The following is a 27623-nucleotide window of genomic DNA, read 5'->3' on the forward strand; positions in this document are numbered from 1 at the left end:
ATAGAAAGCTCCCCCTCACCCACCAGGACTGGGTTAGGTACTCTTTATATGTGCATATTTAACACCCTATACTTTTCTTGTAGCGGTTGCCTGTTTATTTCCCTCTCAGACTGTAGGATACTTGGAATCAGGAGCCATATCTTTTTCAATATTATACTCTCAATAACTAGTAAATATCTATGACATGGTATCCATTTAATCAACAGTTAGTGAATGAATAAGCAAATATGAATACCAAGACTTTAATCTGGTGAAGTTTTATATTGCTCCACTTGATCTGTAGGTATGGTTAAAATTAATAAAGATGATGAACTGGGACAAAAATCAGAAAATCTAACCAAAAAGACTACCCAATAGCATACACATGTAAGATACACGTAATAGTATGAAAATAGTGCTTTGTTGCTGCTAAATAAAACTTAAATTTGTTAGCTAGGACATTTTACAAAGTAAACTACTACATGAAATAAATTGTTTAACATGCAGTAGTCTATTTACTACTTTAACACAGGGTTTCTTGCATTACACATAGATAAATACCTTACAGTAGACTTTAGATGTTAATCCATGTATAAGGTCCCTTCCTGTGTCAGGAATTTTAGAATGTAGGGTTTGAAGATAGTAACTTGCTTTCTTCTAATTCATATAATCTAATAAAATTGACAATTAACAAAAAAATGACAGGCAAGATGAAAATGGAAAACTAAATAAGTATTTAAGCAAATAGGTAGTTACACAAGAATTTTAGGATTTTGAGAATTCTGTCAAGCTCAAGGCATATATGATCATTCTTGGGCATACCTTTCTTTAAGTGCAACAAAAGCATCTCCATTACTTTCTTTAAAGCCAAAGGGTCACTTCAGAATAAAGGAGATGGAATTTTCCTTCAGAAACGCAATCTGAGATATTTCTGAACTGGAACAACACACTAAATATTTAATATAAGGAAAATGAAGGAGGAAAAAAAAAGTGTATATGTATGGACTTTCTCTGACATTTAACCACAATGAGACTGAGCTGGCTCACAAAGCTTCATTTAACTACTAGCTATATCTAGAATACCCTACCTAATTTACACAGACAGACAGTCACCATTCACATAATCATATATAACAGAAAGTTGACAGGATAATTAAAAGATCAGGAAAGGCTGTCTGAACTATGAACTTCCTATTCTAAATGCAGGAGTTTAATTCTAAGGGGGTTGGGGGAAAAGCCTTGTTGCTTCTAATATTAACTTAAATATCTTCTATATGAAAACAAGAACACATAATATCACTTCTCAAGGAACAAAATAGTTAATTTCAAACCTTAGGCCTACCACGTCAGAAAGATGATCTACAAGGAAATTAAGTTTACAAAAAATTTAAAGAACAAAACAAAACAAAAAAACCCGTTGTAGATTGATCACCTTTTCTAACATGCCAATAACTTTTAACAAGTTCCCAAACTGATGGTGCTCAAAAGTGGCCTTCGTTATTTACAGAAGAAATGATACAATATCTAAGATTAACTTTAAATAATCTGGTTTAAAAAACAGTGGGAATGAAATAAAAGTGGGGATGAAATAAGTTTACCGAAGTATTGAAGATTATTGAAGCTTGGAGATGGGTACATAGAGGTTTATTACTCCTACATTTTTTTTTCTTATTTTTTTTACATTGATGTATAGTTAATTTACAATGTTGTGTTAGTTTCTGGTGTACAGCAAAGTGATTCAGATATATATAGATATACATATATCTATATATATCCTTTTTCATATTCTTTTCCAGTATAGCTTATTACAAGATATTGAATATAGTTCCCTATGCTATACAGTAGGACTTTGTTGTTTATCTTTTTTATATATAGTAGTTTGTATCTGCTAACCCCGATCTCCTAATTTATCCCTCCCCTACCCTTTCCCCTTTGGTAACTGATGTTTTTTTTCAATGTTTGTGAGTCTGTTTCTGTTTTGTAAATACGTTCATTTGTATTATTTTTTAGATTCCACATATAAGTGATATCATATGATATTTGTCTCTCTCTGACTTACTTCACTTAGTATGATAATTTCTATTATCATAGTAAATGAGATAATGTGTATATAGCATTCCACACAGTACCTGATATACAGTAAGTATCCAATAAATTTGTTAAGGTAATATATTTTGGAGACTTCTGCATTTTATTTGGATATTTTATATTAAACAAAAACTTTAAATTTCACTGATTGTGGGGTTATAACAAAGTGCAAAGAAAATAAAGATATCAAAATTCCGTTTTTGAATGCTCTTTGGAGCATGCCTTCTCAGTGTCACAACAATTTACCAAGAGACTTTCAAACAAAACCCAGACTTTACAAGAGAAAAAGACAGTCCTTTGAAATTCACTAGGTCTTCTGTATGTAATGTGGAAACATACATACAGAAAGCATGTATTAAAATGTAAAGCAGAGCACAATATTATAACATGTTATTGCTACAGGAATAGACTGTTTCTCTAGACCAGAGTCAATTTCGTCATCCACCACTGAGGGGAGCTGTAACCTAGGAAAAGGTTTATATAGCATTGCAAGGTTAAACTTTCTAGAACCTTATAATATTGGTTTAATAAATTCTTATTAAAATATCTTTCAAATTAATTTGACAAGTATGCCTGAATTCTCTTTTGGAGACCTTACAAGAAATAATAAAGCTCATTATATCTATGTAACCATAATAGTGGAATCCCTATCCCCCTTTCTTGCTTTTTCTCTTTAGCACTTATATATTTAACATGTATTTAACATATATTATATATTTATATGATCTAACATAGTATATATTTCACACACATTAATTTTTATTTTCTGTCTCTCTCTCACACACACAAATGTAAACTCCATGAGGAAGAGATTTTTAATGTGCTTTATATACCACTCTATTTCCAGTACCTAGAAGAGTGCCCACCACAAAATACATACTCAGTGAATTAACTGCTACTGAATGAATGAATGAATATGATGATGTCATACAGTGAACTGCTATAAGTTCAAGCAAAGTGAACTGCTACTACCTGAAAAATGTAATGTCTACTTATATTGAATTTAGGTTTAAAAGAAAATTTCTAAGAACAGTTCTTTAATCCTAGAGATGAGTATATAGAGAGAGCCCATGAGAATGGCTTAGTATACATTCATAGTAGAATCCCTCTTAAATCATCTGAATGTCACAGAGAATTGGTCAATTAAAGGGAAGAATTATAAATACTGATACACAAACATTTTAATTTTGTTTAATACATATTAATGTGTTTCATCACCAGTTTTCATGGCCTCTTCTTTGAGTATAATTTCGTTGACTGTCAATTTTCTCACAATCAACAGCCATAACGTATCATTAGTGTACTTCAATCACTTTTAAATGAAATCAATATATAAGGACAAAAGAGAAATAATCTGAATGCAAAATCCTTTCAGATTTTCATAAATTTTCCCAATTTTTTACAGTTGTATTTCCACACCAGATTTGACAGCAGTTTTTAACAACTCACTTCTATCAACTCTTTCTAAAGCATTTTAACGGTTTCATTCTCCATGAACTTGAAAATCAAAAATTTGATCTACAAAAAGATAATTTTCAAAAAAGTTTATTAAAATATTCCTATTGACTGAAACAAAGTCATGGACCTAGAAAATCCCTCAGAGATCATTTAGTAGAAACCTTTCATTTTACAGATGAAGAAATTAAGTCCTAGAAAATAATCTCAAGGTCACCAGCTTTGAAGGCACATCAGGATTTATACTCAATTCTAACCAATCAAAAGCTCATGTCTTCTCTATACTATGATATGGGAGAAAGGAACATGCATTTTTTTCAAATAAGAATATGAGGAGGCAGAATGACAAGAAGGTAGAAAATCTTTCAGCTATTAAAAAGCATAATGATGGCTGGAAATGTCCACAAATGCAGTGTTCTCTCCACAATGTAACTCAGAGTAAGGTCTCCAAAATCTTCAGATGACAGAGTAAAATTTAACCTCTAGTAACATTTCAATTAAAATGTTGGTTTTATAAAGTTTTATAAACAATATGAATAATAGTTAAAAGCATCTATATTATTTTTATTAGATTTTTGTGAATCTAATTTAATAATAAACACTTGGAAAGAAGAAATGCTAATGTATTTTATTTTCCATTTTCCTCCTATGGCCACTCCCTTACCTAACAGTCAGATTTCTAGCAACTTCAATCACTTGAGTAATAAATAGGCAAATGAGCAAAATAAGCTGCTGGGCTTAAATATATTTTTCATAAAAAGGATATAAATGTACTCTTCGACTTAAGAAACACATACCCCAATATGGAAAGTATAATCCAAAATATACCTCTTTATCTCATGATCCATTTAAATCTCACTGTTTTAATTTTAGTATTTCTCTATAGACCTTTAAAATATTTTTATAAAATATATAACACAGAACTTAAAAATATTTTTCCTAAAATCCTATAGATTTGAATGCCTTTTGCATCCAAACCTGATCTATATCATATAGCTTTTTTTTTTTAACTTGTACCTTTCAGTAACAGCTTATAACGTATTCCTCAGAAATTTAGAACGGCTGTGCCTCTATCCTAAAATTAATTAGAGGTGTAATAAGAACACCTTTCTAAACAAATATAAAGTTAGTGTTTACATACTTCTACCATTAATTACAACCCAAAATTAACTGGCTAATTCTTTAGTACATCAAATTAACAAAGATGTATAATAGAGCCGCGAGTATCAAAAACCGTAAAACCATCCATTGGGGAGAAGCTCTTAACTTAATGAAAGCTAGATTTTTAAGGCTGTAACCAATTTCAAGAAGTGTAAGTTTGTTTGTTTTTAAAACCTCAATGCTATTCCAAGTATAGTGTTCAAACTTATCACTACAGAAAATCCAGAACTGTTAACATGTGTGAACCATAACACAATGACATTGGCTTGATATCCAGCCATCAGAACTCCTTCCACTGTGTTTGGACCTGATCTCCTTCCCAAGCTTCCCAGATCTTCATGTCTAAAAATGGCCCAGCTACTGCTGGAAAAAGTATAAGATTCCTTTTACCACTGAGATATAAAACAAAGTCAGGCACAGAAAGGAAGAATATGCTGTTATAAAGCACGTTATAAAACTGTTACAAATATATTTTAGAACTTTAATAACAATCATGGTAATGATGTCGATGACAATGATAAAAGCTAATATTCATTGAAATTATTTAATCCTCACAAACCTGTAAATTGATTGCTGAGAAGTTAAGAAACTTACCACAATCACAGAGCCTATAAATGGAAGAGCTAGGGCTTGCAATCAGGTCTATCAGAATCCAGAATCCACATTCTTTCTCACTGTAGTTTCATGGACTGTCTTCCCTAATCTCCATTCAATAAACATTTATTAAACAACTACTATATGCCTGCAAGTCACCTGGGACTCCACAATATGTAAACTAATTGAAGATGATTATTAAAGTACCACTCTAGAATCCCTCAACCCAAAGAGTTAAAGCATATACTTTTTTAAAAAAGATTTCTAAGATCATTCATAGTTTCATTCAACAAATGTTTCAATGAGCATTTGTTATGTGAGAAGCACCATGTCAGATGCTAAATAGATAAAAAGATGAATAAGACATGATCCTTCCCTCAAGCTCCCAACAGAATACATAGAGCATATATATAATTCAGCATTGAAGAGTATTTTTACGTCTATATTTTTAACAAAAATATTTACAAATAATTCTGCTACCGGCTATCATTTCATTTAAAAAATTCTGAAAGTTACAAATCACTATTTAATTTTTATAAGGCAACATTTCTCCTACCACCAAAATGCTAATGTACCTTAGTAATTTATACAGTCAAAAATATGAAAGGTGACAGAATTTACGATTAGCTTACATTTTCTATGACAAATGTCCACTCTTTATCTTCAAATTCCTCTGCATGAGGATCCTGTAACAAAAGCAAAATATAAAGTTGAAATACATTTCTTAATTCAGTCAATCCAGTTAAGAAAATACAAACAGCCTTGCTCTTAGCTTTTTCCAACTTTTTAAAAAAGGAGAGGCAGAATGGCCTACTCTTAAGAAACTTCCATAACTTACCTAAATTTAAATCATTATTTTTTACTAAGAAATTCTCTATTTTACTTATGTTAATGCATATCATCATCTTCCATCATTCCATCTAAAACAATACAAAAAGAAACCGAGGGACAAATATAATATGATATCGCTTATATGTGGAATCTAAAAAAAATGGTACAAATGAACTTATTTACAAAACAGAAATAGAGTCAGAGATGTAGAAAACAAACTTATGGTTATCAAGGGGGAAGGGGGGGTGGGAGGGATAAAATGAGAGATTGGAATTGACATAGACATACTATATATAAAATAGATAATTAATAAGAACCTACTGTACAGCAAAGGGAACTCAACTCAATACTCTGTAATGACCTACAGGGGAACAGAATCTAGAAAAGAGTGGATATATGTATATGTATAACTGATTCACTTTGCTGTACAGCAGAAACTAACACAACATTGTATACCAACTATACTCCAATAAAAATTAAAAAAAAAAAAGAAACCCAGGTTCAGATAACTTAGTGAGTGAACTATTAAGAAGCACTTTATTAAGATATTAAATGCCCATATAAAGCTCTGCCCTCATTTCTATACCTCTAAGTATTTTAAACTCAAAGTATCACTTGAGGCAAGGTTTTCTTGGTGCAGAGGTTACATAAACATCTGGAATTTCAAAGTACCTCAAAGGACTTCATAATCTACACAAAATGGCAAATTGGATGTTGATACCCCCATCCGCCCTCCACCACCAGAAACCTAAGAAAGGGTAACAGATCCCACAACCAAATGCAGCTTTTTTCTATATGAAGCATACTTTTGCAAGTATTTGACAAATATTTATTAGCTACTTATTATACAAGGAATTGTAGAGGTGTTATATGGATTCAAATATAGTTGTCCTTGCCTTCGAAGACAAACAACTAATGTAAATACATATATGATGAATGAAATACATGGTCAAACAACTAATCTAAATACATATATAATGAATGAAATACATGGTTTTACTAGGGATTAGAAGACAATACATTTCTTAGAGGAATGAACAATAAAAGCTTTATGAGTGAGGAAGCATTTGGACTAGGTGGGATTGTATAGAATTTCCACAGATTAAATTAGAGTAAGTAAAGGTAAAAGGCAATAGATTATAAGACATAAAAGGGAAAGTAGTGGGGTTGCATCATAAGTGCATTTAACTTATTCAAGTTCAAATTCATGTGTTAGAGGTTGGGGAGGGATGGAGGTACTGAGAGAGAGAGTGAGTGCACATAGATGCTATTCCCCTACTGGGTCTCAGGGACCACATGCTTCTCATAGGGAAGCATCTTATTCATGACTGATTCCACTTTAGTCTATTATTAATCTTCAGTTTCTACTGCCACAGCTGAGTTTGGGTCCTCATCACTTTGTGCCTAGTCTCTTTCAAGATAAAAGTGACTGCAGCACTCTCCCAGACTCTCTGCCCTCCAATCAATCTTGTATACAGATTAATTCTCCCAAACCACAGTTCTGACCACGTTAGTACCAACTCAGATTTTTTTAATGACCCCTACAACCTATGGGATAAATTCCAAACTCCTTAGTTACTTCTTTACTTCTATTTACTTATTTTTTACTTTAATAGCATGGTGGCTAGCTGATTCTGAGCTGTCCTAAGGCAGCTATTTCTATGGGTAAATTCACACAGATAGTATAAAGACCTGCCAAAAAGGAGTTTCCTTGGTGGTGATGAGCAGGGAGAAGTAGGAAAGAGTAGAAAGGAAAAAGAGGTAGAAAACTCTACTTGATATCTGTTTCCCCAGCCTGGCCCTGCCCAGGTTTATAGAGAGCAACTACTGTAAATAAAGCCTGAAGGAGCTTTTCCATGAGGAATTTAGGGCACAAACAGTGCTACTTTAGAGACCAAGTAATAAAGTGTGACACAATGCTTAGGAAAAAGACATCTTACCACCCTTCCTGCCTGCCCCCACCTGCACCACTGTTGAAGTATGCAGCATAGTTCTAGTACAGCTGGTACAGTTAATAATAGTAGTAGTAGTAGTAGTAGTAGTAGTAACACAAAATATTTGCAATGCACACACTCTGCCTCAGTTATTGTGCTAAGGGTTCTAATCATCACAGCAACTTATGATACAGCTACTATTTTTATTCCCATTTAGCAGAACAGAAAACTGAGACCTAAAAGATGTAACTTCCCACAAATAAGTGTTAACATTATGTTGCAGTTCCAGGTCTGTCTGGCTTTTAGCCCTGTTGTTGGTTCAGTTTTATCTCTGTGTCCCCAGGACCTAGAAAAGTACCTGGCACACAGTGGTTTCTCAAGAATACTTGACGAATGAATTAATGAACATATATCTTACAAATTAACAAATATTGAACAGTAACTTATATATGATATACATTAATTCTCAAAGCTGATGAAACATTTTTTAGAAACAGAGATGATATATTACCCTTAAAAGAATAATTTTAATGGGACCAAGGGACATATCTGATAGGGCAAAGTCACTAAAAAGATGTAAAGGAGCAACAATAATGTTCATTTTGGACTATCTACACAATTAACTAATTATATTATTGACTAAACAAAAACATTGGTAGTAAAAATTGCTTCTAGCATGAATCAATCGTCTTCTTTATATCCTACTCTCTACCCTCTAGTGTCTCTTTTACTACCATTGCACTAAAGAGAAAAATTGAAAATGGCTTAAAGAGCTGTTTTCCTTCTCAAAACCCTAAAAGGCTTTTTTTTTTTCATTAACTAGAAATAGCTATTTTCAATCTAATTCAAATTTCAAAATCAAGCATGCAGGCTAAAGAAATTAATTTCTGGTTAAGTCACAGAAAAATGAAATATATTGATAACTTTTTAAAAAAGCATGTTGTCTATGAGCACAACTCTGTGAGTACCATACCTAGGACAAAAAGGATTCAGAGCAGTCCTTTCCTATTCACAAGTTTCAGGATTAAGTAAATTGTGAGACTTTAATATAAGTAAAAGGAAGGGGGAAATATGAAAAAGTTTTCCACTTGAATATTTTAAATGCAAGATCCAAAAAAATTACCATGAAAGAATGAAAAATTATTTTGTTTTGTTTTACTTTTCTGCTTTTCTATGGAACTCTGGGAAGATGTAGAGTCAGGAAGATAAAGATATTTATCTAAGTATTTATTTAAGTATTTTAAATGGTCACAAGTTTGCCTCCATAGCACGATTGAAGAGAAATGTGTGTAATACAGCAAAATGGGGAGGAAGGGGTATTTAGGTTTTTCCCCTACAGACTAACACTTACAGACATAAGAGTTCAGTGATAGGATATGCTGAACCTTCTCATCAGCACTTGAAAACTACACTCACCTCCTAATCCTCCAAGTAACACATTTCAACAGCCACTTTCAACTCAGAATCGCTCAGTTAGTGCATATCCTTTGCCCAGACACACGGCTGTCAGCCATTTATTGGCTCTCTTCTAACCCCTTGTTCTCTATCATCATTTTATTTTTAAAGTTGTGTAACTATGTCCATTCACTTGCTTTACCAATATAAACAGACTGAATCAAAAACACACAAGAGATTACTTAAAGTCTTCCTCAAGCATGTCAGAGATTTTGCTGTTGTAATCTATATTCAGAGCGGTTTGTATTACAGAACAGGCCATACAATGTAAAACAAAATCAAAAACAAACAGACAACAACCACCCCAGGGCTAAATTGCAGTGTGACTGGGCAAGTTACCTTCTTCTTTAGTCTCAGTTTCCTTATCAGTACAATGGGAATAATTACAGAACCTTAGGGTTGCTGTAAGAATTAAATGAAATAGTACTCTAAAGGTCTTGTTGTTAACTACCAATCTTACTATATCATTTCAGTAGGAGAGGTATGGTTAAGGGGGGTTTAATAATAGGCTTTTAGGACAGCTGACTAAATGGTAATAGGATGGTTCTGATCTTTCCTGAAAAAAAAAGGAAGAGCAGCTACAGTCGCATCCCTTATTTCTCCCTGGGCAAACAAATCAAGTATAGTGTATATATGATAAGCATAATCAAGTAAGTTATAATACCAATAACAATAATATCAAAACTATAAAGGATCCAATAACAATAATATCAAAACTATAAAATATACATAAAGTGTTAAGAATCTCTGATAAAACAGAGTTATCTATGAAACAGAGCATTTAAAAGTAGTGTCCCATTCATGGGTTAGTACATCAACATTCATCATACTGTTTTGTTCTATTGATCCCTGCAGTAGCTCCAGAACATATGAATTAATATACTGGATTACAAAATCAAAAGTATTTTTTTACACAGTGATTTCACACTCTAAGCCATATAACTTTGCTCAACTTAGATTTCATATCCTAAAGTATTTTAGTGGATTTTCACAAACTTTATGTTTGTGCTTAATGAGATGTCTTCCTTCATTCTGTCCTTCTGTAAAAGTAACGTCAACACAATTGGAAGGATTCAAGAAGAAATAAAGCATTTGTTTCCTAACTGCACCACTTTCAAGAAGGCTGAAACTGAGACATACTCGTCTCCACCTTTTTTTTTTGAGCAGGTAAGGAATTGGTTAGGAAAATAAATATTCTAGTGCATAACTGTCATATGTGTGAGGACTATTTTATAATGTTAAGAAATAAGGAAAACTTTCAAGAAAAAACATATATAAAAGGAGTTAGCTATATGCACAGCTATGTTTTTGGACCTGCACTTGGAATTTATTATCAGAATTTTTATTTTAAGCTATAGTATTTATAAAATATTAACATTTATAAAATATTTATCAAAAATCAATTTTAAACTTATCTTCTTATATTAACATCAATAAAATATTTATCATATACTAATTTAAAAACCTATCTTGTTATTAGTCAAACAAGGCTAACAAAATGAGGGTCAGGACTAAGAATTCCACAAACCTCAGCTTTCCACAGAAAAAAAACTTTAAAGTTCCCTGTGGGTGGAATGTAGGAAGTAGTAAAAGAAGTATTCCAATTGATCTTAACTGGAATAAGTTCAAAAAGACTCCCAAATTATTTGGACTTTATAGACCATGAAACACCCTGATATCCTTACATTGTTATAAATTGCTATATCTCTAAAAATAACGCACATTAAGGTCCTTACTGCACATTAAGGACCCAAATGTATAGAACAATGAATACTGAAATATTCCGTCATTTAGAACTATGATTATATAATAAATCCTATAACTTATAAAACTGGAACTTACCTTAAAAAGTGTCACAGTGATTTCAATGTTTTCAGGAACAGGCCATACTACAACACCACGGTATGGATTTTTTATTCCAGGCTGCCAGCTATGAGCCTATCAGAATAAAAATAATGGCTTCAATTTGAAGTACAGGAAATGCAATGTTAATAATTTACAAAAATATATTGACCCTATTTAACTATCCATTAGATCTGTCTCCCTAAAACAAAAATGGTTAGTCAAATAAAACTTTTCAAGCATTAAACTTGGGCTATGACGGTTATATCACATGGTAGCTACAGATTACTATCTGTAAACAAACCTTTACCCTCTCCCATGCACACATACACACACACACACACACACACACACACACACACACACACACACACAAGAAGATGCAAAAATGAGGTGCCTCATATTTTCAAAAGCTATTTAGGATTGAATAAAAACCTTATTAGGAGAAACATTTTTAAAATTACTTTGTGATTTAGGAACTTAAGGGCAAATTCATTCTTTAAAAGGAAAAATTAATTGTATAGTCTGCATTTAAGATCATTTCCCACTAAACCATAATGTTTATTTGGGTCAAGTAAAGAAGAAAGCAGTTTGTACAGTTAATGTTTCTAGTGCCTATAATTTTAAAGACTTTTTTCCTTGTAAATATTATCAAGGTTCCCTAAGGAACCCCCTGAAATGTGGGGGTCACCACTCTAGGTCTTCCGCTGTGGTGGCGTTTCCAGCCAAAGCTAATGGATAATGGTATGCCAAGACAGCTCAACTAAATCTTCATCTCTCTGGGCTTCAGGACTGTCCGTGGACATGCTACGAAGGTGGTAATAAAAGCTGACACTTAAGAAGTACTTTCTATATGTCAGTCCATATTTGGAATTTACTTATGTTTAACTCATTCAATCTGCATAAGAACCCTATGAGGTAGCTACTATTCATTCATTCATTCATTCACTCACTCAATTGATACTATCTACCAAGCGTTGTCTAGGAACTGTAGTAAAAAAAAAAAAAGAAAAAATCTGCCTTAGTGGAGTTTTCAGAATAGTAGGAAGAGACAGACAAACAAAATAATTAAGTAAAACAGACAGCATGTTAGGTAGAGAGAAACGCTGTGGAGAAAAATGAAAGTAGGAAAGAAGGATGGAAGGGGCAAGAGAAAGTAACAATTTTCAACAGGTTAATCAGAGAAAAGTGTCAATGAGCAGGTGATGAGAGAAGACCGTAAGGAGGTGAATCAGATATTTTAAAACATGGGAAGAGCTTCCTAGGGAGATGGACCAGCAACTGGAAAGGTGCTGAGGCAGTTAGATAACAACAATGCCAATGTGGCTGGAGCAGAGTGGTCAAAGAGAAGAGCAGCAGGAGATAAGACTAGAGAAAACACGGAGGGCCCAATCATATGAGGCTCTGGCAGCCCATTCCAAAGATTTTGGTTTGTAATTTGAGTGAGATGGGAAGTCACTGGAGGATTTTAAGCAGAGGAATGATGAAGTTATGTTTTTTGACTCTAGCAAATGTATTTAGAATAGGCTTCAGATGTAAGAGAGGAAACAGGGAGACCAGTAAGCTACTGCAATTATCCTGTGGAGAGCTAATGGTGACTTGGCTTGGGGTGGTAGAAAAGTGGTACAAAGTAGTCAGATTCCATATATTTTTTCATAGTTTCAAGACAGAATCAATAAGGTTTTCTGTCTGATTGTATGAAAGAAAGTACCCAAGGATGATTCTAAGGCTTTCGCCCTTGAGCAAGTACATAAAAGGAATTGCTATTAACAGATATGAGGCAAAACTGCTGAAGGATCAAGTTTGGAAAATAAGATTAGGAACTCAGTTTTATACACATTAAATCTAAGTTGCCTTTTAGATATTCAAGTGTAGGTGTTTAAATAGGCAGCTGGATGTACGTGCCGGGAGTTATAAATTTGGGAATCATCAGCATGCAGGTGATACTTAAAACTTGGATGTGATCCCAAGGGAGTGAGGAGAGAGAGAAAGAGAGAGAGGGAGAGAGGGAGGGGGAAAGAGAGAGAGAGAGATAAAGGCTCAAGAACTGAACCTTGGAGCGCAACAATAACAGGTCCAGGAAATGAGGAGGAACCAGCAAAGAAGGGTCAGTAAAGCAGAAGGAAAACTAGAGGTGTGTGGTATTCTGAAAGTCTAGTGGAGAAAATGTTTTAAGGAGAAAGGAACAATCATCTGTCCCAAATCTTGGTAACAGATCAAAGAGGATGAGATCTGGAAAATGACCCCTGGATTTAACAAAGCAGAAGCCATTACTGACTTCACAAGAGCAGTTTCAGTGGAGTGACAAGGGTAAACACCTGACTGGATTAGCATGGATTCAAGAAAGAATAGGAAGAAAGAAACTGAGCTAGCAAGTACATTCAACTCCTCTGAGGTGTTTTGCTGAAAGAGAAAGAGAGAAATAGGTTGGTGCTAGTGGGAGAAATAGTGTCAGAAGAGAATTTTTTAAATAAGAGAAAAATATTTTTAGGGTGATGAGAAATATCCAGTTAAGAGGGAAAATTTAATGATGCAGAAGAGAAATAATTGCTAGAGTAATGTCCTTAACAGTACAAAAGGAGACAGATTGGCCTTTGCTCGGAGCACAGACCATTCTTCCATAATAATAGGAAAATAGCTAAAGTATATGAGTGCAGGTGCATGTCAGGGAGCAGATTTAACACATGAAGAAACTGAGGCACAGACTGGCCCAAGATCACACAGCAAGTAAGTGGCAAAAGTTGGATTTGAACCCAGGAAGTGGAACTGAGAAGGGATCAAGATCATGGAAACTTATGTCCATGTGAATCTTATCATAGCTTGTTAGTTAAAATCCCAGCAGACTATTATAAGTTAACTATACTTCAATAAAAGATAGAATACCAGCACAAGATATAGGTTTAGCAGCACTAAACTACTCCCACTCCAGCTAAATTGTCAATAACTCCCCCTCTATTCTCTCTTCATTGCCCCCAGATCACAAAACTTCAGGTGAGGAAAGGGAAGTAGAGACTCACAAGAGACTTAGCACACTACAGCCAAAGGTAAAGAACTGGGTTTTGCTGATTAAAAAACATCTCCAGGGATTCCTCTATTCCCCTGCCTATTTCTATGCCTGTTGACAGTCCTAGAACAAAAACTCCACAAGGTAAACAATATCCATTTTGAAAAGTAAATTGCTGCCCATCTTAGAAAATCTTTAATCAAAACTCTACATAGTCTACATATTTAATTCTGAAGATTTATGACAACTCTAATTCTCATGTACTGTCATGGTAGATCAAGCAATTTCTCTGGTCTCTTCAAACTTCCCATAATTATATTTTCATAGTCTCCCGATACATTAAAAAAAAAAAAAAAGACCATAATAACTGAACTTTACTTATTAGCCACGGCAGAAAAGATAGAGTTTTTGTAAAATTCTGAATGAAAAAAAAGACCATCAAAGAATTTTAGGCCTGAAAATATCTTTAGGAGATCTAAACCAGGTCCAGATAAGGAAATTGAAGCAATTAAAGAGTAAATGGCTTGCCTGAAGCCATACTAATAATCAGTAGGAGAACCAACTCCATGATTTTCAAGTTCAGAGTTCTTCACCCAACCGACATCATAGCCAACTCTATTTCTGATTCACAGAGTAGTCAAGAAAATAGTCTTCTATCCCTAAGGTCTTAACATTTATGTATATGACACAGAGGTCAAGAGTGGGAAAAGCAGGGAATGTGGAGACCAACTAACAACTGGGCAGGGTTAGAAGGTGGTGATACCACATAATTTCCTAAGGTATCCTAATGCTGATCCTCTAACTGACCTATTTAAATTCTCAGTCTTGGATCAGGGAATGGTAATTAGACCAATAAACAAACAAAAATACAATCTGCTTAATGAATTAAAATCTTTTTTTTTTCTTTCTTTTTTTAATAAAAAGAGACGGAAAGGTGCTAGTTCCCAAGCTGCTAGTATGCTGCCATTTTCTGACCATCTATCCAGCATCTCTTCCCAGCAAGAGAAAAGGTCAAACTAAGACAGAGCTCTGGCTTTCTGATAGTCTTTTTAGGGACTGTACACCTAGCTAAGTTAGGACAGTGTAACAATATCAATTAGTCCAGCTGAGTATCTGGCAATGCCAGCTTTATAATGTTAGCTAATTATTATATACTAGGCAGAAAACAGAACGAGTAAATTCTGCTGGAGAGGAAACTATGATGTATATAGCAGCAAACATGAAGGAAAAAAAAAAAAAAGTGTTCCTAGTCAGAAGAGCTTACTACAACTTCTACCTCAAACAGAATTAAAGAACCTGAAGCTAGAAAAAGAATGAAAAGTCTAATACAGGTAACTAAAAATAGCTGCGGTATTAAACATCTAACTGTACAACTCAACTGAGACAGGAATTTAGGTTCTTAAGAACTTTATTTTTTAAAAAGCACCTCATATTGGCACTCATCAGCACTACAAGAACCCTGATCAGTTTTTATTCAGAGTAACAGAAAGGATTTCCCTAGAAAATAATTTGGTACAAAACACATACAGCTATTTAGCTAGCTCCTTAGTAGAGTCAGGAAAGGCAGGTGATTTAATCATTTGCCAGCATCCTAGTACAGTTAATGGCAGAAAGGATGAAACCACATTATCCAGTTCTACTCATATATTTTTTTTCACTTTTTAATCATATCACAGATCCTTTAGCAAAGGCAGACCTAAGGAAAAGGTAACATATCTCAATTTTGAGTAATGACTCTATAAAATGCCTTATTTTCAAATTATTTCATATCATATCTTACCTAAAAGACTTGTACCTAATATGGAACTAAACGCAGAGTAAATATTCACTTGTTACTTCTGATTCCTATAAAATCAAAATATTTCACTGAAAATTTATAACTGTCATTTAGTTTTTAAATTGATGATTTTCAATTTATAAAACTGCATCTACCCATATGTTTAAGATGTCACATATAAATTTACCTTAGAGTTGTCCACATCATGGTCATAATTCAAAGCTCTATGACTATACCCACCCCTTCATGATACCATAGCACATTGATAAAGGCTATAGCACAACCATAGAGCAGGGAAGTAGAGGTGGTAACGCCATCCAAAAGCTGGTGAGGACTTTCAAGCTCTTGTTTCCCTTTGGAACTCTCCCATCTCTCTGTGAGTTTAAATTTAGAAAACGAGATTTAAGGCAACAGACTACTCTGCCATAATTCTTCTTGTCTATCACAATTTCCCTGCTTCCTATTCTCAAACACTGTACTGAAAAATAATTTATTTAAGCATATACAAATCAACTGCAGCCTGAAAAAAATCTGTTATAAATGCCATGACTTGAGGATAAGAGGTGGGGAAGCTGCATATTGGGATAATTACTCATGGTAATTATTTTCTCGGTAAAAAATGATTCACCAATGAGTTCTTTATATATTTAACTAGAAAAATAGACATGTACCCAAAGAAAGTGAGCAATAAACGGAAAACTAAACTTTAAATTAAATAAGGCAATGTGCCTTATTATTTTACTGTCTAATCTGTTATCCGGGTGTCAGTTATAAATTTCAATCCACCAATATAAAAAAAGTAGATAATCAACTATACTTCAATAAAATAATTTTTTAAAAGGTAGATATACTCAGAATCAGGCAAGATAAACAATAAGTTATACAGATGACCAAAGAAAATTAATTACTGCGTAGTTCAAACTCTTTCCAGAAACACAGTTAAAAGTAAAAACTATACTATTTTCTGGCCAATGGTTGCAGAAGTCTGTTTTCCCCCTAAGTGATTTCAATGGAACTTAGCAAGCAAATAATATTTCAAAGGAAAAATGTCAGAAAACAGAAGAGTCTTTCAGAAGAAAACAATGGTTCTAGTCTGTGGATTCAATATAACTGATAGCTAATTTTAAAAAATAATAGCTGGGAACAATTTTCTTTTTTTTAAGAATTCCAAAATGCCATGGATCTCAAGCTTCTCAAGATTAAAAAATAAAGTTATTTGTTTAATTTTCACAGTAATATCATTATCATTTCTTTCATAGCTTCTGGAACTGATTTTTATGTCCTTATTTAGCTGCTGTGAACAATTTACAGAACAGCATTTCACATATACATGAACATATTATGTATATGCTATAATAAACAACACATTGTAAGTTCTCATAAACTTTTCAAAAGTACATCTATAATGTTTCAAGAGAAAATACAATGATTCTAAAATATCCAGAAGGGATTTGAAATATTAAGAGCATCACAACTGGAAAATTAGTCCAATAAGAAATAGTTCCTTCTAGAAAATATTATATTTTGAGAAAAATCAACCTGTAGCCTATGTTTGTATTTCACCTTCTGGATTCAATCAATATTTGATACAATATAAAAAAGAATCTGGGGCTTCCCTGGTGGCGCAGTGGTTGGGAGTCTGCCTGCCAATGCAGGGGACACGGGTTTGAGCCCTGGTCTGGGAAGATCCCACATGCCGCAGAGCGGCTGGGCCTGTGAGCTACAACTACTGAGCCTGCGCGTCTGGAGCCTGTGTTCCGCAACGGGAGAGGCCGCAACAGTGAGAGGCCCGCGCACCGCGATGAAGAGTGGCCCCCGCTTGCCACAGCTGGAGAAAGCCCTCGCACAGAAACGAAGACCCAACACAGCTAAAACAAATAAATAAATAAAGTTATAAAAAAAAAAAAAGAATCTGGACCTAAAAGTTATTTGACTGACTTTCAAAAATGTAATTAAATTAAAAGTATACTTAATTTCAAATATGGGTATTCTGAATTGACCTTTAATCTACAGCATTTCATTATGCTTCATAATGTTTTAAGAAAACAATTAGTATCTAGTTTCTAAAAGAGGGAAATCACTTTTTGTTGATAGCTAAAAACATTTAGGGTCGATTTCTAATGTTTATAGTTATATTCAGATTCTTCTATCATACTTACTGGATGGCCTAATATTGTTCCTTTTCACAAAAGCTTAAGACCCACTGAGCAAAACTGACAGAAGACCCTAAGTCTATTTTTAGAACCCCTTCTCATAAATAAATAGATAAGAAAATATTACATGTCCAAAATATAATGCCCCCAAACTACAAATGTATGCTTTGAAGAAAATGCTATTTATGAGGTAAGCAACTGGACCTTTCCTATATTGCTGGTGGGGGTATATTAAAAGTTCAAAATGTATGTACCCTATTACCCATTGATTACATTCCAAGTTATTCGTCCAAGAGAAAACATTTGTCCCCCAAAACACTTGAAGAGTAATGTTTACAACAGATTTATTCACAATAGTTGGATACTCAGAATATTCACTGGAAACAAATCAAATGTTCATCAACAGATGTATAAAAAATCAAACTGCAGTACATGCGCATGATGGAATACTGCTCAGCAATGAAAAAAGTTAACTACCAATATTCACAATAGCATGAATAAATCTCGAAAACATGCTGCACAAAAGAAACCAGACATAAAATAGTACTTTTGTATGGTTCTATTTATGTGAAATTTAAGAACAGGTAAAAATAGCCTATGGTGATAGAAAAATCGGAATAGTAGTTGCCTCTAAGGATTGGGAACTGACTGGAAGAGGACTCAAAGGAAAAAAGTGATGAAAATAGTCTATATCTTGATAGGAGTGGTAATTATACAACTATATATTGATCAAAACTCATAAAATTGTGTAATTAACATCTGTGACTTATACCGTATATAAATTTTAATTCAATAAAAATAAAATTTAAAAAGATGCCCTTAAAAAATTTTAAATTCTGAAATTTAATTAAAATTTAATTTCAGTTAAAATGAATAAATTTTTCTTTATATAAGCCTACTTATGGAAAAACCAACATTCAGTAAACATGCTTGTAGTTATTGTATGCTTACAAAAATATACTCACACTTACTTGTCTATAGATTGTAATTTTAAAAATATCTAGATTTGTTATTAAACATTTTAAAATTCTGTTCTGGGCTTCCCTGGTGGCGCAGTGGTTAAGAATCCGCCTGCCAATACAGGGGACAGGGGTTTCAGCCCTGGTCCAGGTAGATCCCACGTGCCGCGGAGCAACTAAGTCTGTGAGCCACAACTACTGAGCCTGCGCTCTAGAGCCCGCAAGCCACAACTACTGAGCCCGTGTGCCGCAACTACTGAAGCCCGTGCACCTAGAACCTGTGCTCTGCAACAAGAGAAGCCACCGCAATGAGAAGCCCATGCACCGCAACGAACAGTAGCCCCCGTTCGTCGCACCTAGAGAAAGCCCACGTGCAGCAACGAAGACCCAACACAGCCAAAAATTTAAAAAAAAAATTTATAAGTAAATAAATAAAATTCTGTTCCACTCCCCACAAAGCCATAAGAACAAAAAATTAAAACCTTTGAAAAATCCAACTCCTCTTCAGTAACCCAGCAATGGACTCAGATAACTCATCATTCCTTATGTGTGTCCTAACTTCATCCTCTTGGAATCTGAATAAAGTAATCCTAGGTATAATGTTGTAAGTGATATTTATTTAATCATTATTTCATGATATCCTAGCACAGAGAAGTTAAATAACTATTATGTTATTCAAGGCTACCAAATCCAAAAAAACTCAGGTAACTGGCTCCTGCTTTAGGAACTGCAGTAACAAGATTACATATAGTGCCTGATCAATCATTTTAGTACATTAGATAATAAGAAATAACTCAAAATATCAAGTAATATTTTAAAATATTCTTCACTGGGACCAGAGAAGCTTAATAATTTGACCAAAGGTCAAATTCAACATTTGGGTAAGAAATTTAGAAAACAGACAAACCTTGGAAGACTTCCTTCGGCTTCTTCTCGTCCAAACTACCACCAGTTTATCTGGTTGCCTGCCAAATAAGAAAAAGATTACGTATAATTTAAGTTATCTTAAATCAAATAATAAAATTGAGTTCTAGCGCCTTTAAAAGAATGAAAAATCATCTGCTTTAGATTACATAGAACCGTTGCACTTACAATAAAGCTCTATAAATTATTCATATATAGATGTTGAATACAGATATGATCTAATTTAAATGACTAATATTTCATCCGCATGTTTTTCTAAAAATACTTTACCAAGTAAATTCATTAGGACAAACCAAGTAAAATAAAATACTTACACTATTTTAAAAGGAAAAGCATACATATATCTCCTTTAAAACAATACTATATTTCTAACACATTATCCACTTTAATTTAGAGAAATAAGCATAAAAATGATACTTCCAAAATAATTTAAATCTGTGGTTTACACTACTCTTGCATCTCTGTATCTTATGAACAATGCTTATGGTTTTCAAAACCTTTTTATAATCAATCATCTCAACTATCTTCATAAAAACAATACAATACCAAAAAATAGGCACGGTACATTCTGGCAAAGTTACATAACTCATCGAAAGTTCTGGCAAAACCAAGACCGAATGAAATACAGGTCTTCTAATTCTCATACCTCTCTTCTTTATCTTCTGCCAACATAAAGTTAAAAACAAAACAAACTCACGTTTTCAGCTAATACAACTAAGTTCTCTTTAATGCTTAGGGAAAACATAAAGACTATGATTATCAGTTCTTTTACTTAGATTTTTATTTTTAAAAATCTTAGATAAAAGCTTTTTAACCAAGAAATGAATGATATTACTCATCTCAGTGACCTTCACCACTTTTCTCTGTCTCCTTCATTTTACCCTGGTATCTTTCATTATCAGCAGATGACCCGTCCTATTTAACTACCTACCTACCTACTTACCTTCCTACCTACATACATATATTATAAAAGGTCACCAGCCATAAACTCCTGATCCAGTGATTTATCCAGCAACCTGTCCAAAGAGTGACAGTTGTCTAATGAAAAATATTACTGAGGAGCTGACCCTGAAAGTAGTACAGAGAAATAAAGTGATAATATTTTTAAAGAAGGTAAAAGACATAGAAGATAGATTGAGAAGTACACACACCTAATAGAAATTCTAGGGCTTCCCTGGTGGTGCAGTGGTTAAGAATCCGCCTGCCAATGCAGGGGACACGGGTTCAAGCCCTGGTCTGGGAAGATCCCACATGCCGCAGAGCATCTAATCCTGTGCACCACAACTACTGAGCCTGCGCTCTAGAGCCCACGAGCCACAACTACTGAAGCCCGCATGCCTACAGCCCGTGCTCCGCAACAAGAGAAGCCACCGCAATGAGAAGCCTGCGCACCACAATGAAAGAGTAGTCCCCGCTCGCCGCAACTAGAGAAAGCCCGCGCACAGCAACAAAGACCCAAAGCAGCCAAAAATAAATAAATAAATTTATTAAAAAAGAAAGAAATTCTAGAAGTTTAGAATAGTGGGAATGGCAGAGGCAATACTGAGAAAAGGCTAAGAATGTTCCAATAAACATAGGAGTCCTTAGGTTGAAAATATATATTAACAAATAAACAGGATAAATAAAAAACTAATCTATATCTAAATACCTTGCAATCAAACTATGGAACAGCAAGAATAAAGAGAAAAATCATAAAAGAAAAGATAGTTTACCAGCAAAGGCATAATTATGCTGACAGCAACTTCTTAGCAGCAACAGCACCCAAAATACAATGAAGCTAATGATCTTCAAGTGCTAAGGGAAAACAGATGCCATCCTGGAGTTTCATATTGGCTAAACTACCATTTAAGAAATGGTTTTAGACATAAAAGACTAAGAGTTTACAATGTATATAACCCAGCTAAATACAGGAAGGAGGAGGATGCAAGAAGCAATATAAATGTGGTAAAACGTTAATACTTGTTCATTTTCGGTGATAGGAGCTAAAGAAAACAAGAGTAGACAAAAAAACAAAGTAAGGTTCCAATGAAACTATTTCATCAAGGCATTTTCTAAACAAATGCAGTGTGTTTCTGATGGTGATAGTAAACAGCATAGTATAAAAAAGAAAAATGGTGGTTCTCCACCCAAGACTAAACCAGTTCCCAAAGACTGTCAGGCTTTGAAGACAACAATTGTAAAAACCAGTAGCTTGCTTTGGTGAATCTTTCCAGCGTGAGATGTTGGAAGCAGGAGCCAGATGCCAAAGTGCTAAATTACAGATGAAATAGAAGAAAGTTTCTATGAAACATCAGAGTGTTCATCTAAGAATCTGAACCAATGAAGAAACAAACAAAACCTTGTTCAACACACAAAGAAGTAGAACAGGACAAATGACATGAAGATGGGGAGCAGTATAGCAACATGACAACAGAGCTGGGCAGAGGGTATGATCAATGATGGCAGCTTAACAGCAGAGGGACTGAATAGCCAACCAGTGCAAGCTACCTTGTTTGAAAGCATTGGTGGCTTGCTGGAACACTTTACCTAGATTACTACACTAACCTTTTTACTATGTTCTCACCTCCACATTTCCAGCCCAACCTCAACTCTTAATTATATTTCTGCAATACTTCTTTAGAAATGCTATAAAGATCTTACCGATTTTCCTTATTATCCTTACTGGGCTCTTATACTGAAGGTACTACAGACTGGCACTTGAAGGTTGAATTTCACAGATTTATTTGACCTAAATAGTATTCCATTTTAGTTTAAATTTAAACTTTAAAAAACATTTCTTACTTAAATGCCTTTAAACAAGGGCCATGCTATCCAGATTACCAGAGCCTCCAATGCTATCAACTGCTTCACACCTGACCAGCTTCACTCTTAAGATAATCTTAGTCCCTGTATGCATTTGACCCTGTGACACCATAGCATGCAAGACAACATCCATATTCCTGAATGTGGTTTATAAGGCACTTCACCACCTGACTCTGATCTACTTTTCTAGATGCAAAATCTACAAATATCTCAAAGGCATCTTCCTTTCCAACCAATCCCTCAACACTTATTCAATTTCTTCACCTCTTTGCATGTTACAAACTTTTTTTAAAACCTCCTCTTTTCTCTCCTTTTCTACCTGATAAACTCTTAATTCATCACTTCCTCTGTGAAAACCTGACCATTTCTCATTTCATTCCCACTTCATCCCACATCCTAAACCTCAAGCAGAGTTAACTGTTCCTTCTACTGTATGTCCAGTAATACCCTAGACACCTCTTTTTTAATACCCTATGTGCCCTGTATTACATTATTTGTTATTATTTCTATCTCCTCCACTAGACTGTGCTCCTTTATCAACCATATCTTATTTATCTTTCTATTCCTAGTAACTAATAAGAATCTGGTACAAGATTGAGGCTCGATGTACATTCACTACTGAACGAACCTTAAATTTCATCCAGGAGTTCCCAACTGGTTAATTATAACTGATGAGGTCCAACTAAAGCGAGTAGCTACATAATACATTCTCTCTGCAGCTTATTTGAGCTTTGCAAGCATCCTCACCTTGGCTGCACATTGGAATCTCCTGGGAAGGGAGAGTGCAAAGCAATCCCCACACCTCCCGACTTGGAACATTAGCGAGGTATTAGTTGTGATGGCAGTGAGGGTGTCTCCCCTCCACGATATTGTCCTAGTGCCACCTGCACAGTTGCCTCCACCTAACTTGGCCTCTCAGGATCTCCCTCCCCTCAACCCGTTCTGATCTGGTGTTTCAGAAAAGGGAAGCCACTTACTGTAAAAAATTAGGAAGGGTGGTCTCCTAACCTATATGCCTGAACTTCCAAGTATGTAAATATAACATAAATTACTTATTTGAGAATGTCCCCAGAGATGAATAAACTTTTTTGTGATTCTAAGTCATGTCCAATTTTTATAATGTCTTCACTAGAAATCAGCCCACCTTTACATTATCAGGGACAAAGCAAGGCAGAATGTTCTAAAATAAAGAACTGTGCCGTGAGTTATTGTTCTCATAGAAGAACACCAATAACCACACAACTGGATGACCACAATTAATATTTTAAGCATCCATGCTGTACTAGAAAAGAACCATTAAATATTCACTTATGTGCTCCCAAGAGGCCAGGGATAGAGCAATTGTGAGAGTTTTATCCAACTACCAAAGAACCTATATAATTTTCTATCAAAAAAGTCAAGACAACCTGATAGAGCCCAGATTTTAGAGAGAATCCAACAATCACGTATTTAACATTTCTACCCCATTACCTAAGTAACCAGGTAGCACTACACATACAGATATATAAACATACACACATATATTTATATATAGATATTTACATATATAAACATTTTATATACATACACATAAAATGTACACAGACACACTGCCTGAGTTCCACTGGAAAATTTGTAGTCTTTTGGTGGGCTTATGCAGGGGAGGAAATTTTACATTTAAAAATAAGGGACTTCCCTGGCAGTCCAGTGGTTAAGACTCCATGCTTCCATTGCAGGGGGCATGGGTTTGATCCCTGGTCGGGGAACTAAGATCCCACATGCCGGGCAGTGCAGCCAAAACATGAATGAATGAATGAATGAATGAATGAATAAAATAAAAATCGACCTTCTATCCTACCCTCAGAGTCCTTAAATGGCAACAAGTTGAATCTGAAGGTGGCAAGACTTATCTCACACTATGGTCCTGATGCTAAATTCTGCAGAGGAGGAAGGACAGGAGGAAAATGGAAGTGGAAGGAGGAAAAGATATGAGAGCTACAATGAACCAGCTTATAAAGCAATAAACTGTATCTTTCTTTTGTCTGCAACTAAGTTTTGGGCCCTTCTCTTTGCCACTAGTGATCTACTGTGATCAAAGTAAATTTAAAGAAAAAATTTCTGGCTTAAATTTAGACTCCTTTACCCTTTCCTACTCTCGCATGTGTGTCACTTGTGTGAGGTGAGACTGAAAAGCCGTGAGAAAAATTCCCAAACCATCACTTGAAAACCAGTCTCATCACTCTCCAGAATCATAATAAGCATTCAACAAATATTTTATTGAGTGCCTATTACATTCCTGGCACTGTGCTGAGCCATGGAGATGAAAAGACAAAAGAAGACAAGCCTTGATCCTCTGGAAGTTTACATTCTAGTGGAGACAAACAATTAAACCAACTACCCAACTCCAGGCACAACCTGTGATAACTGTGGTTACTATTAGGAAATGAAATTACATGTCATTTAAAGAATATACTTTTCTGTATTTTCTACAATGAATTTATATTACTTTATGGTGGGGAATTATTTAAATGTGGGGGGGGAGTTATTTAAAATAAAATAGCACTTTTAAGTTTGGAATTACATATGAACAGACAGAATTAAACGATTAAATTTTAAAATTTCATTGTATTTATTTTTTTATTTTTAAACTTTTTATTTTATATTGGAGTATAGCCAATTAACAATGTTGTGATAGTTTCAGGTGCACAGCAAAAAGACTCAGCCATACATATACATGTATCCATTCTCCCCCAGACTCCCCTCCCATCCAGGCTGCCATATAACATTCAGCAAAGTTCCCTGTGCTATACAGCAGGTCCTTGTTGGTTATCCTTTTTAAATATAGTAGTGTGTACATGTCAGTCCCAAACTCCCTAACTATCCCTTCCCTCCATCCTTCCTGCACTGGTAACCATAAGTTCATTCTCTAAGTCTGTGAGTCTGTTTCTGTTTTGTAAATACATTCATTTGTATAATTTCTTTTTAGATTCCGCATATAAGTGATATCATAGGATATTTCTCTTTCTCTGTCTGACTTACTTCACTCAGTATGACAATCTCTAGGTCCACCCATGTTGCTGCATTATTTCATTCTTTTTTATGACTGAGTAATATTCCATTGTATATATGTACCACATCTTCTTTATCCATTCCTCTGTTGATGGACATTTAGGTTGCTTCCATGTCTTGGCTATTGTAAACAGTGCTGCAATGAACACTGGGGTGCATGTATCCTTTTGGACCATGTTCTTCTCTGGATATATACCCAGAAGTGGGATTGCAGGGTCATATGGTAGCTCTATTTTTAGTTTTTTAAGGAACCTCCATAGTGGCTGTATCAACTTACATTTCCACCAACAGTGTAGGAGGGTTCCCTTCTCTCCACACCCTCTCCAGCATTTATTGTTCGTGGATTTTTTGATGATAGCCACTTTGACTGGTGTGAGGTGATACCTCATTGTAGTTTTGATTTGTGTTTCTCTAATCATTAGTGAAAAATTTCATTGAATTTAAAGACTTCTCAGCTGAATTAATCTGTTTTCTAAGTCAATAGAAGTGGAAGAGGTGTATTCTTTGTCTTAAGTTAACAGAAATGTTCCCTAAGGTCTGAGCTGGCCATAGACAAAATTTTGAAAGAGGCGCCACTTGACTCTGCAGCCCTCCTTTACCTGCAGCCCCTCCAATCTCTGGGGCATTCTTCCTTGGGCCTGCAAAGTCAGTATGGCACTCCATTACAAGACCCAACAATAACAATATGACAAATGCTTTTCAGATCACTAATTCTCTTCTATATCAATTAAAATCCCCCTTTCTCCAGGGTAAGTATCTTAGGAAGGTAGTCAAAGGAAAGAAAACTGGGGAAACAATTTGTATTAATTTAGGAGATATGAATTTGTAAAAGAAGGCCCCTCAAAGATGACATAGTACAGAGGAGAGAATACTAGACTGGAGGTTGGGAAACTTGTTTTTCCTAGTTCTGGCACGTAGTGACCTTAGGAATGCCTCTCCATTTCTCTGAGCCTATTCCCTAATTTGTCAAATGAAGAGATTGCACTAAGACCTCAGCTAGTTCTAAAACTATGATTCAGTGACCATATGATTAAATGACTCAAACTGGTTAAATATTTTGTGGTTTAAAATGAAATGAGATAGCCAGGACATGGAAGCAACCTAAGTGTCCATCAACAGATGAATGGATAAAGAAGATGTGGCACATATATACAATGGAATATTACTCAGCCATAAAAAGAAACGAAATGGAGTTATTTGTAGTGAGGTGGATGGACCTAGAGTCTGTCATACAGAGTGAAGTCAGTCAGAAAGAGAAAAACAAATACTGTATGCTAACACATATATATGGAATCTAAGAAAAAAAAAAAAAGGTCATGAAGAACCTAGGGGTAAGACGGGAATAAAGACACAGACCTACTAGAGAATGGACTTGAGGATATGGGGAGGGGGAAGGGTAAGCTGTGACAAAGTGAGAGAGTGGCATGGACATATATACACTACCAAACGTAAAACACATAGCTAGTGGGAAGCAGCCGCATAGCACAGGGAGATCAGCTCGGTGGTTTGTGACCACCTAGAGGGGTGGGATAGGGAGGGTGGGAAGGAGGGAGACGCAAGAGGGAAGAGATATGGGAACATATGTATATGTATAACTGATTCACTTTGTTATAAAGC

General features: G+C 34.8%; 1 protein-coding gene across 13 annotated transcripts in view; it reads right to left on the minus strand.

Annotated features, from left to right (window-relative positions):
- Window positions 1-27623, minus strand: part of EHBP1 (EH domain binding protein 1) — a 333981-nt gene that overhangs the window by 256298 nt on the left and 50060 nt on the right. For all 13 annotated transcript variants that reach the window (XM_082358000.1, XM_082358003.1, XM_082358004.1 and 10 more), the window contains exons 3-5: window positions 20140-20197; window positions 11340-11435; window positions 5910-5963 (exon numbers count right to left, since the gene is read on the minus strand). In XM_082358000.1, the coding sequence (XP_082214126.1) occupies window positions 5910-5963; window positions 11340-11435; window positions 20140-20197 (208 nt within the window). The remainder of the gene's footprint in view (window positions 1-5909; window positions 5964-11339; window positions 11436-20139; window positions 20198-27623) is intronic.

This window comes from Balaenoptera borealis (assembly GCF_965194805.1).
Source record: "Balaenoptera borealis genome assembly, chromosome: 15".
NCBI lineage: Eukaryota > Metazoa > Chordata > Mammalia > Artiodactyla > Balaenopteridae > Balaenoptera > Balaenoptera borealis.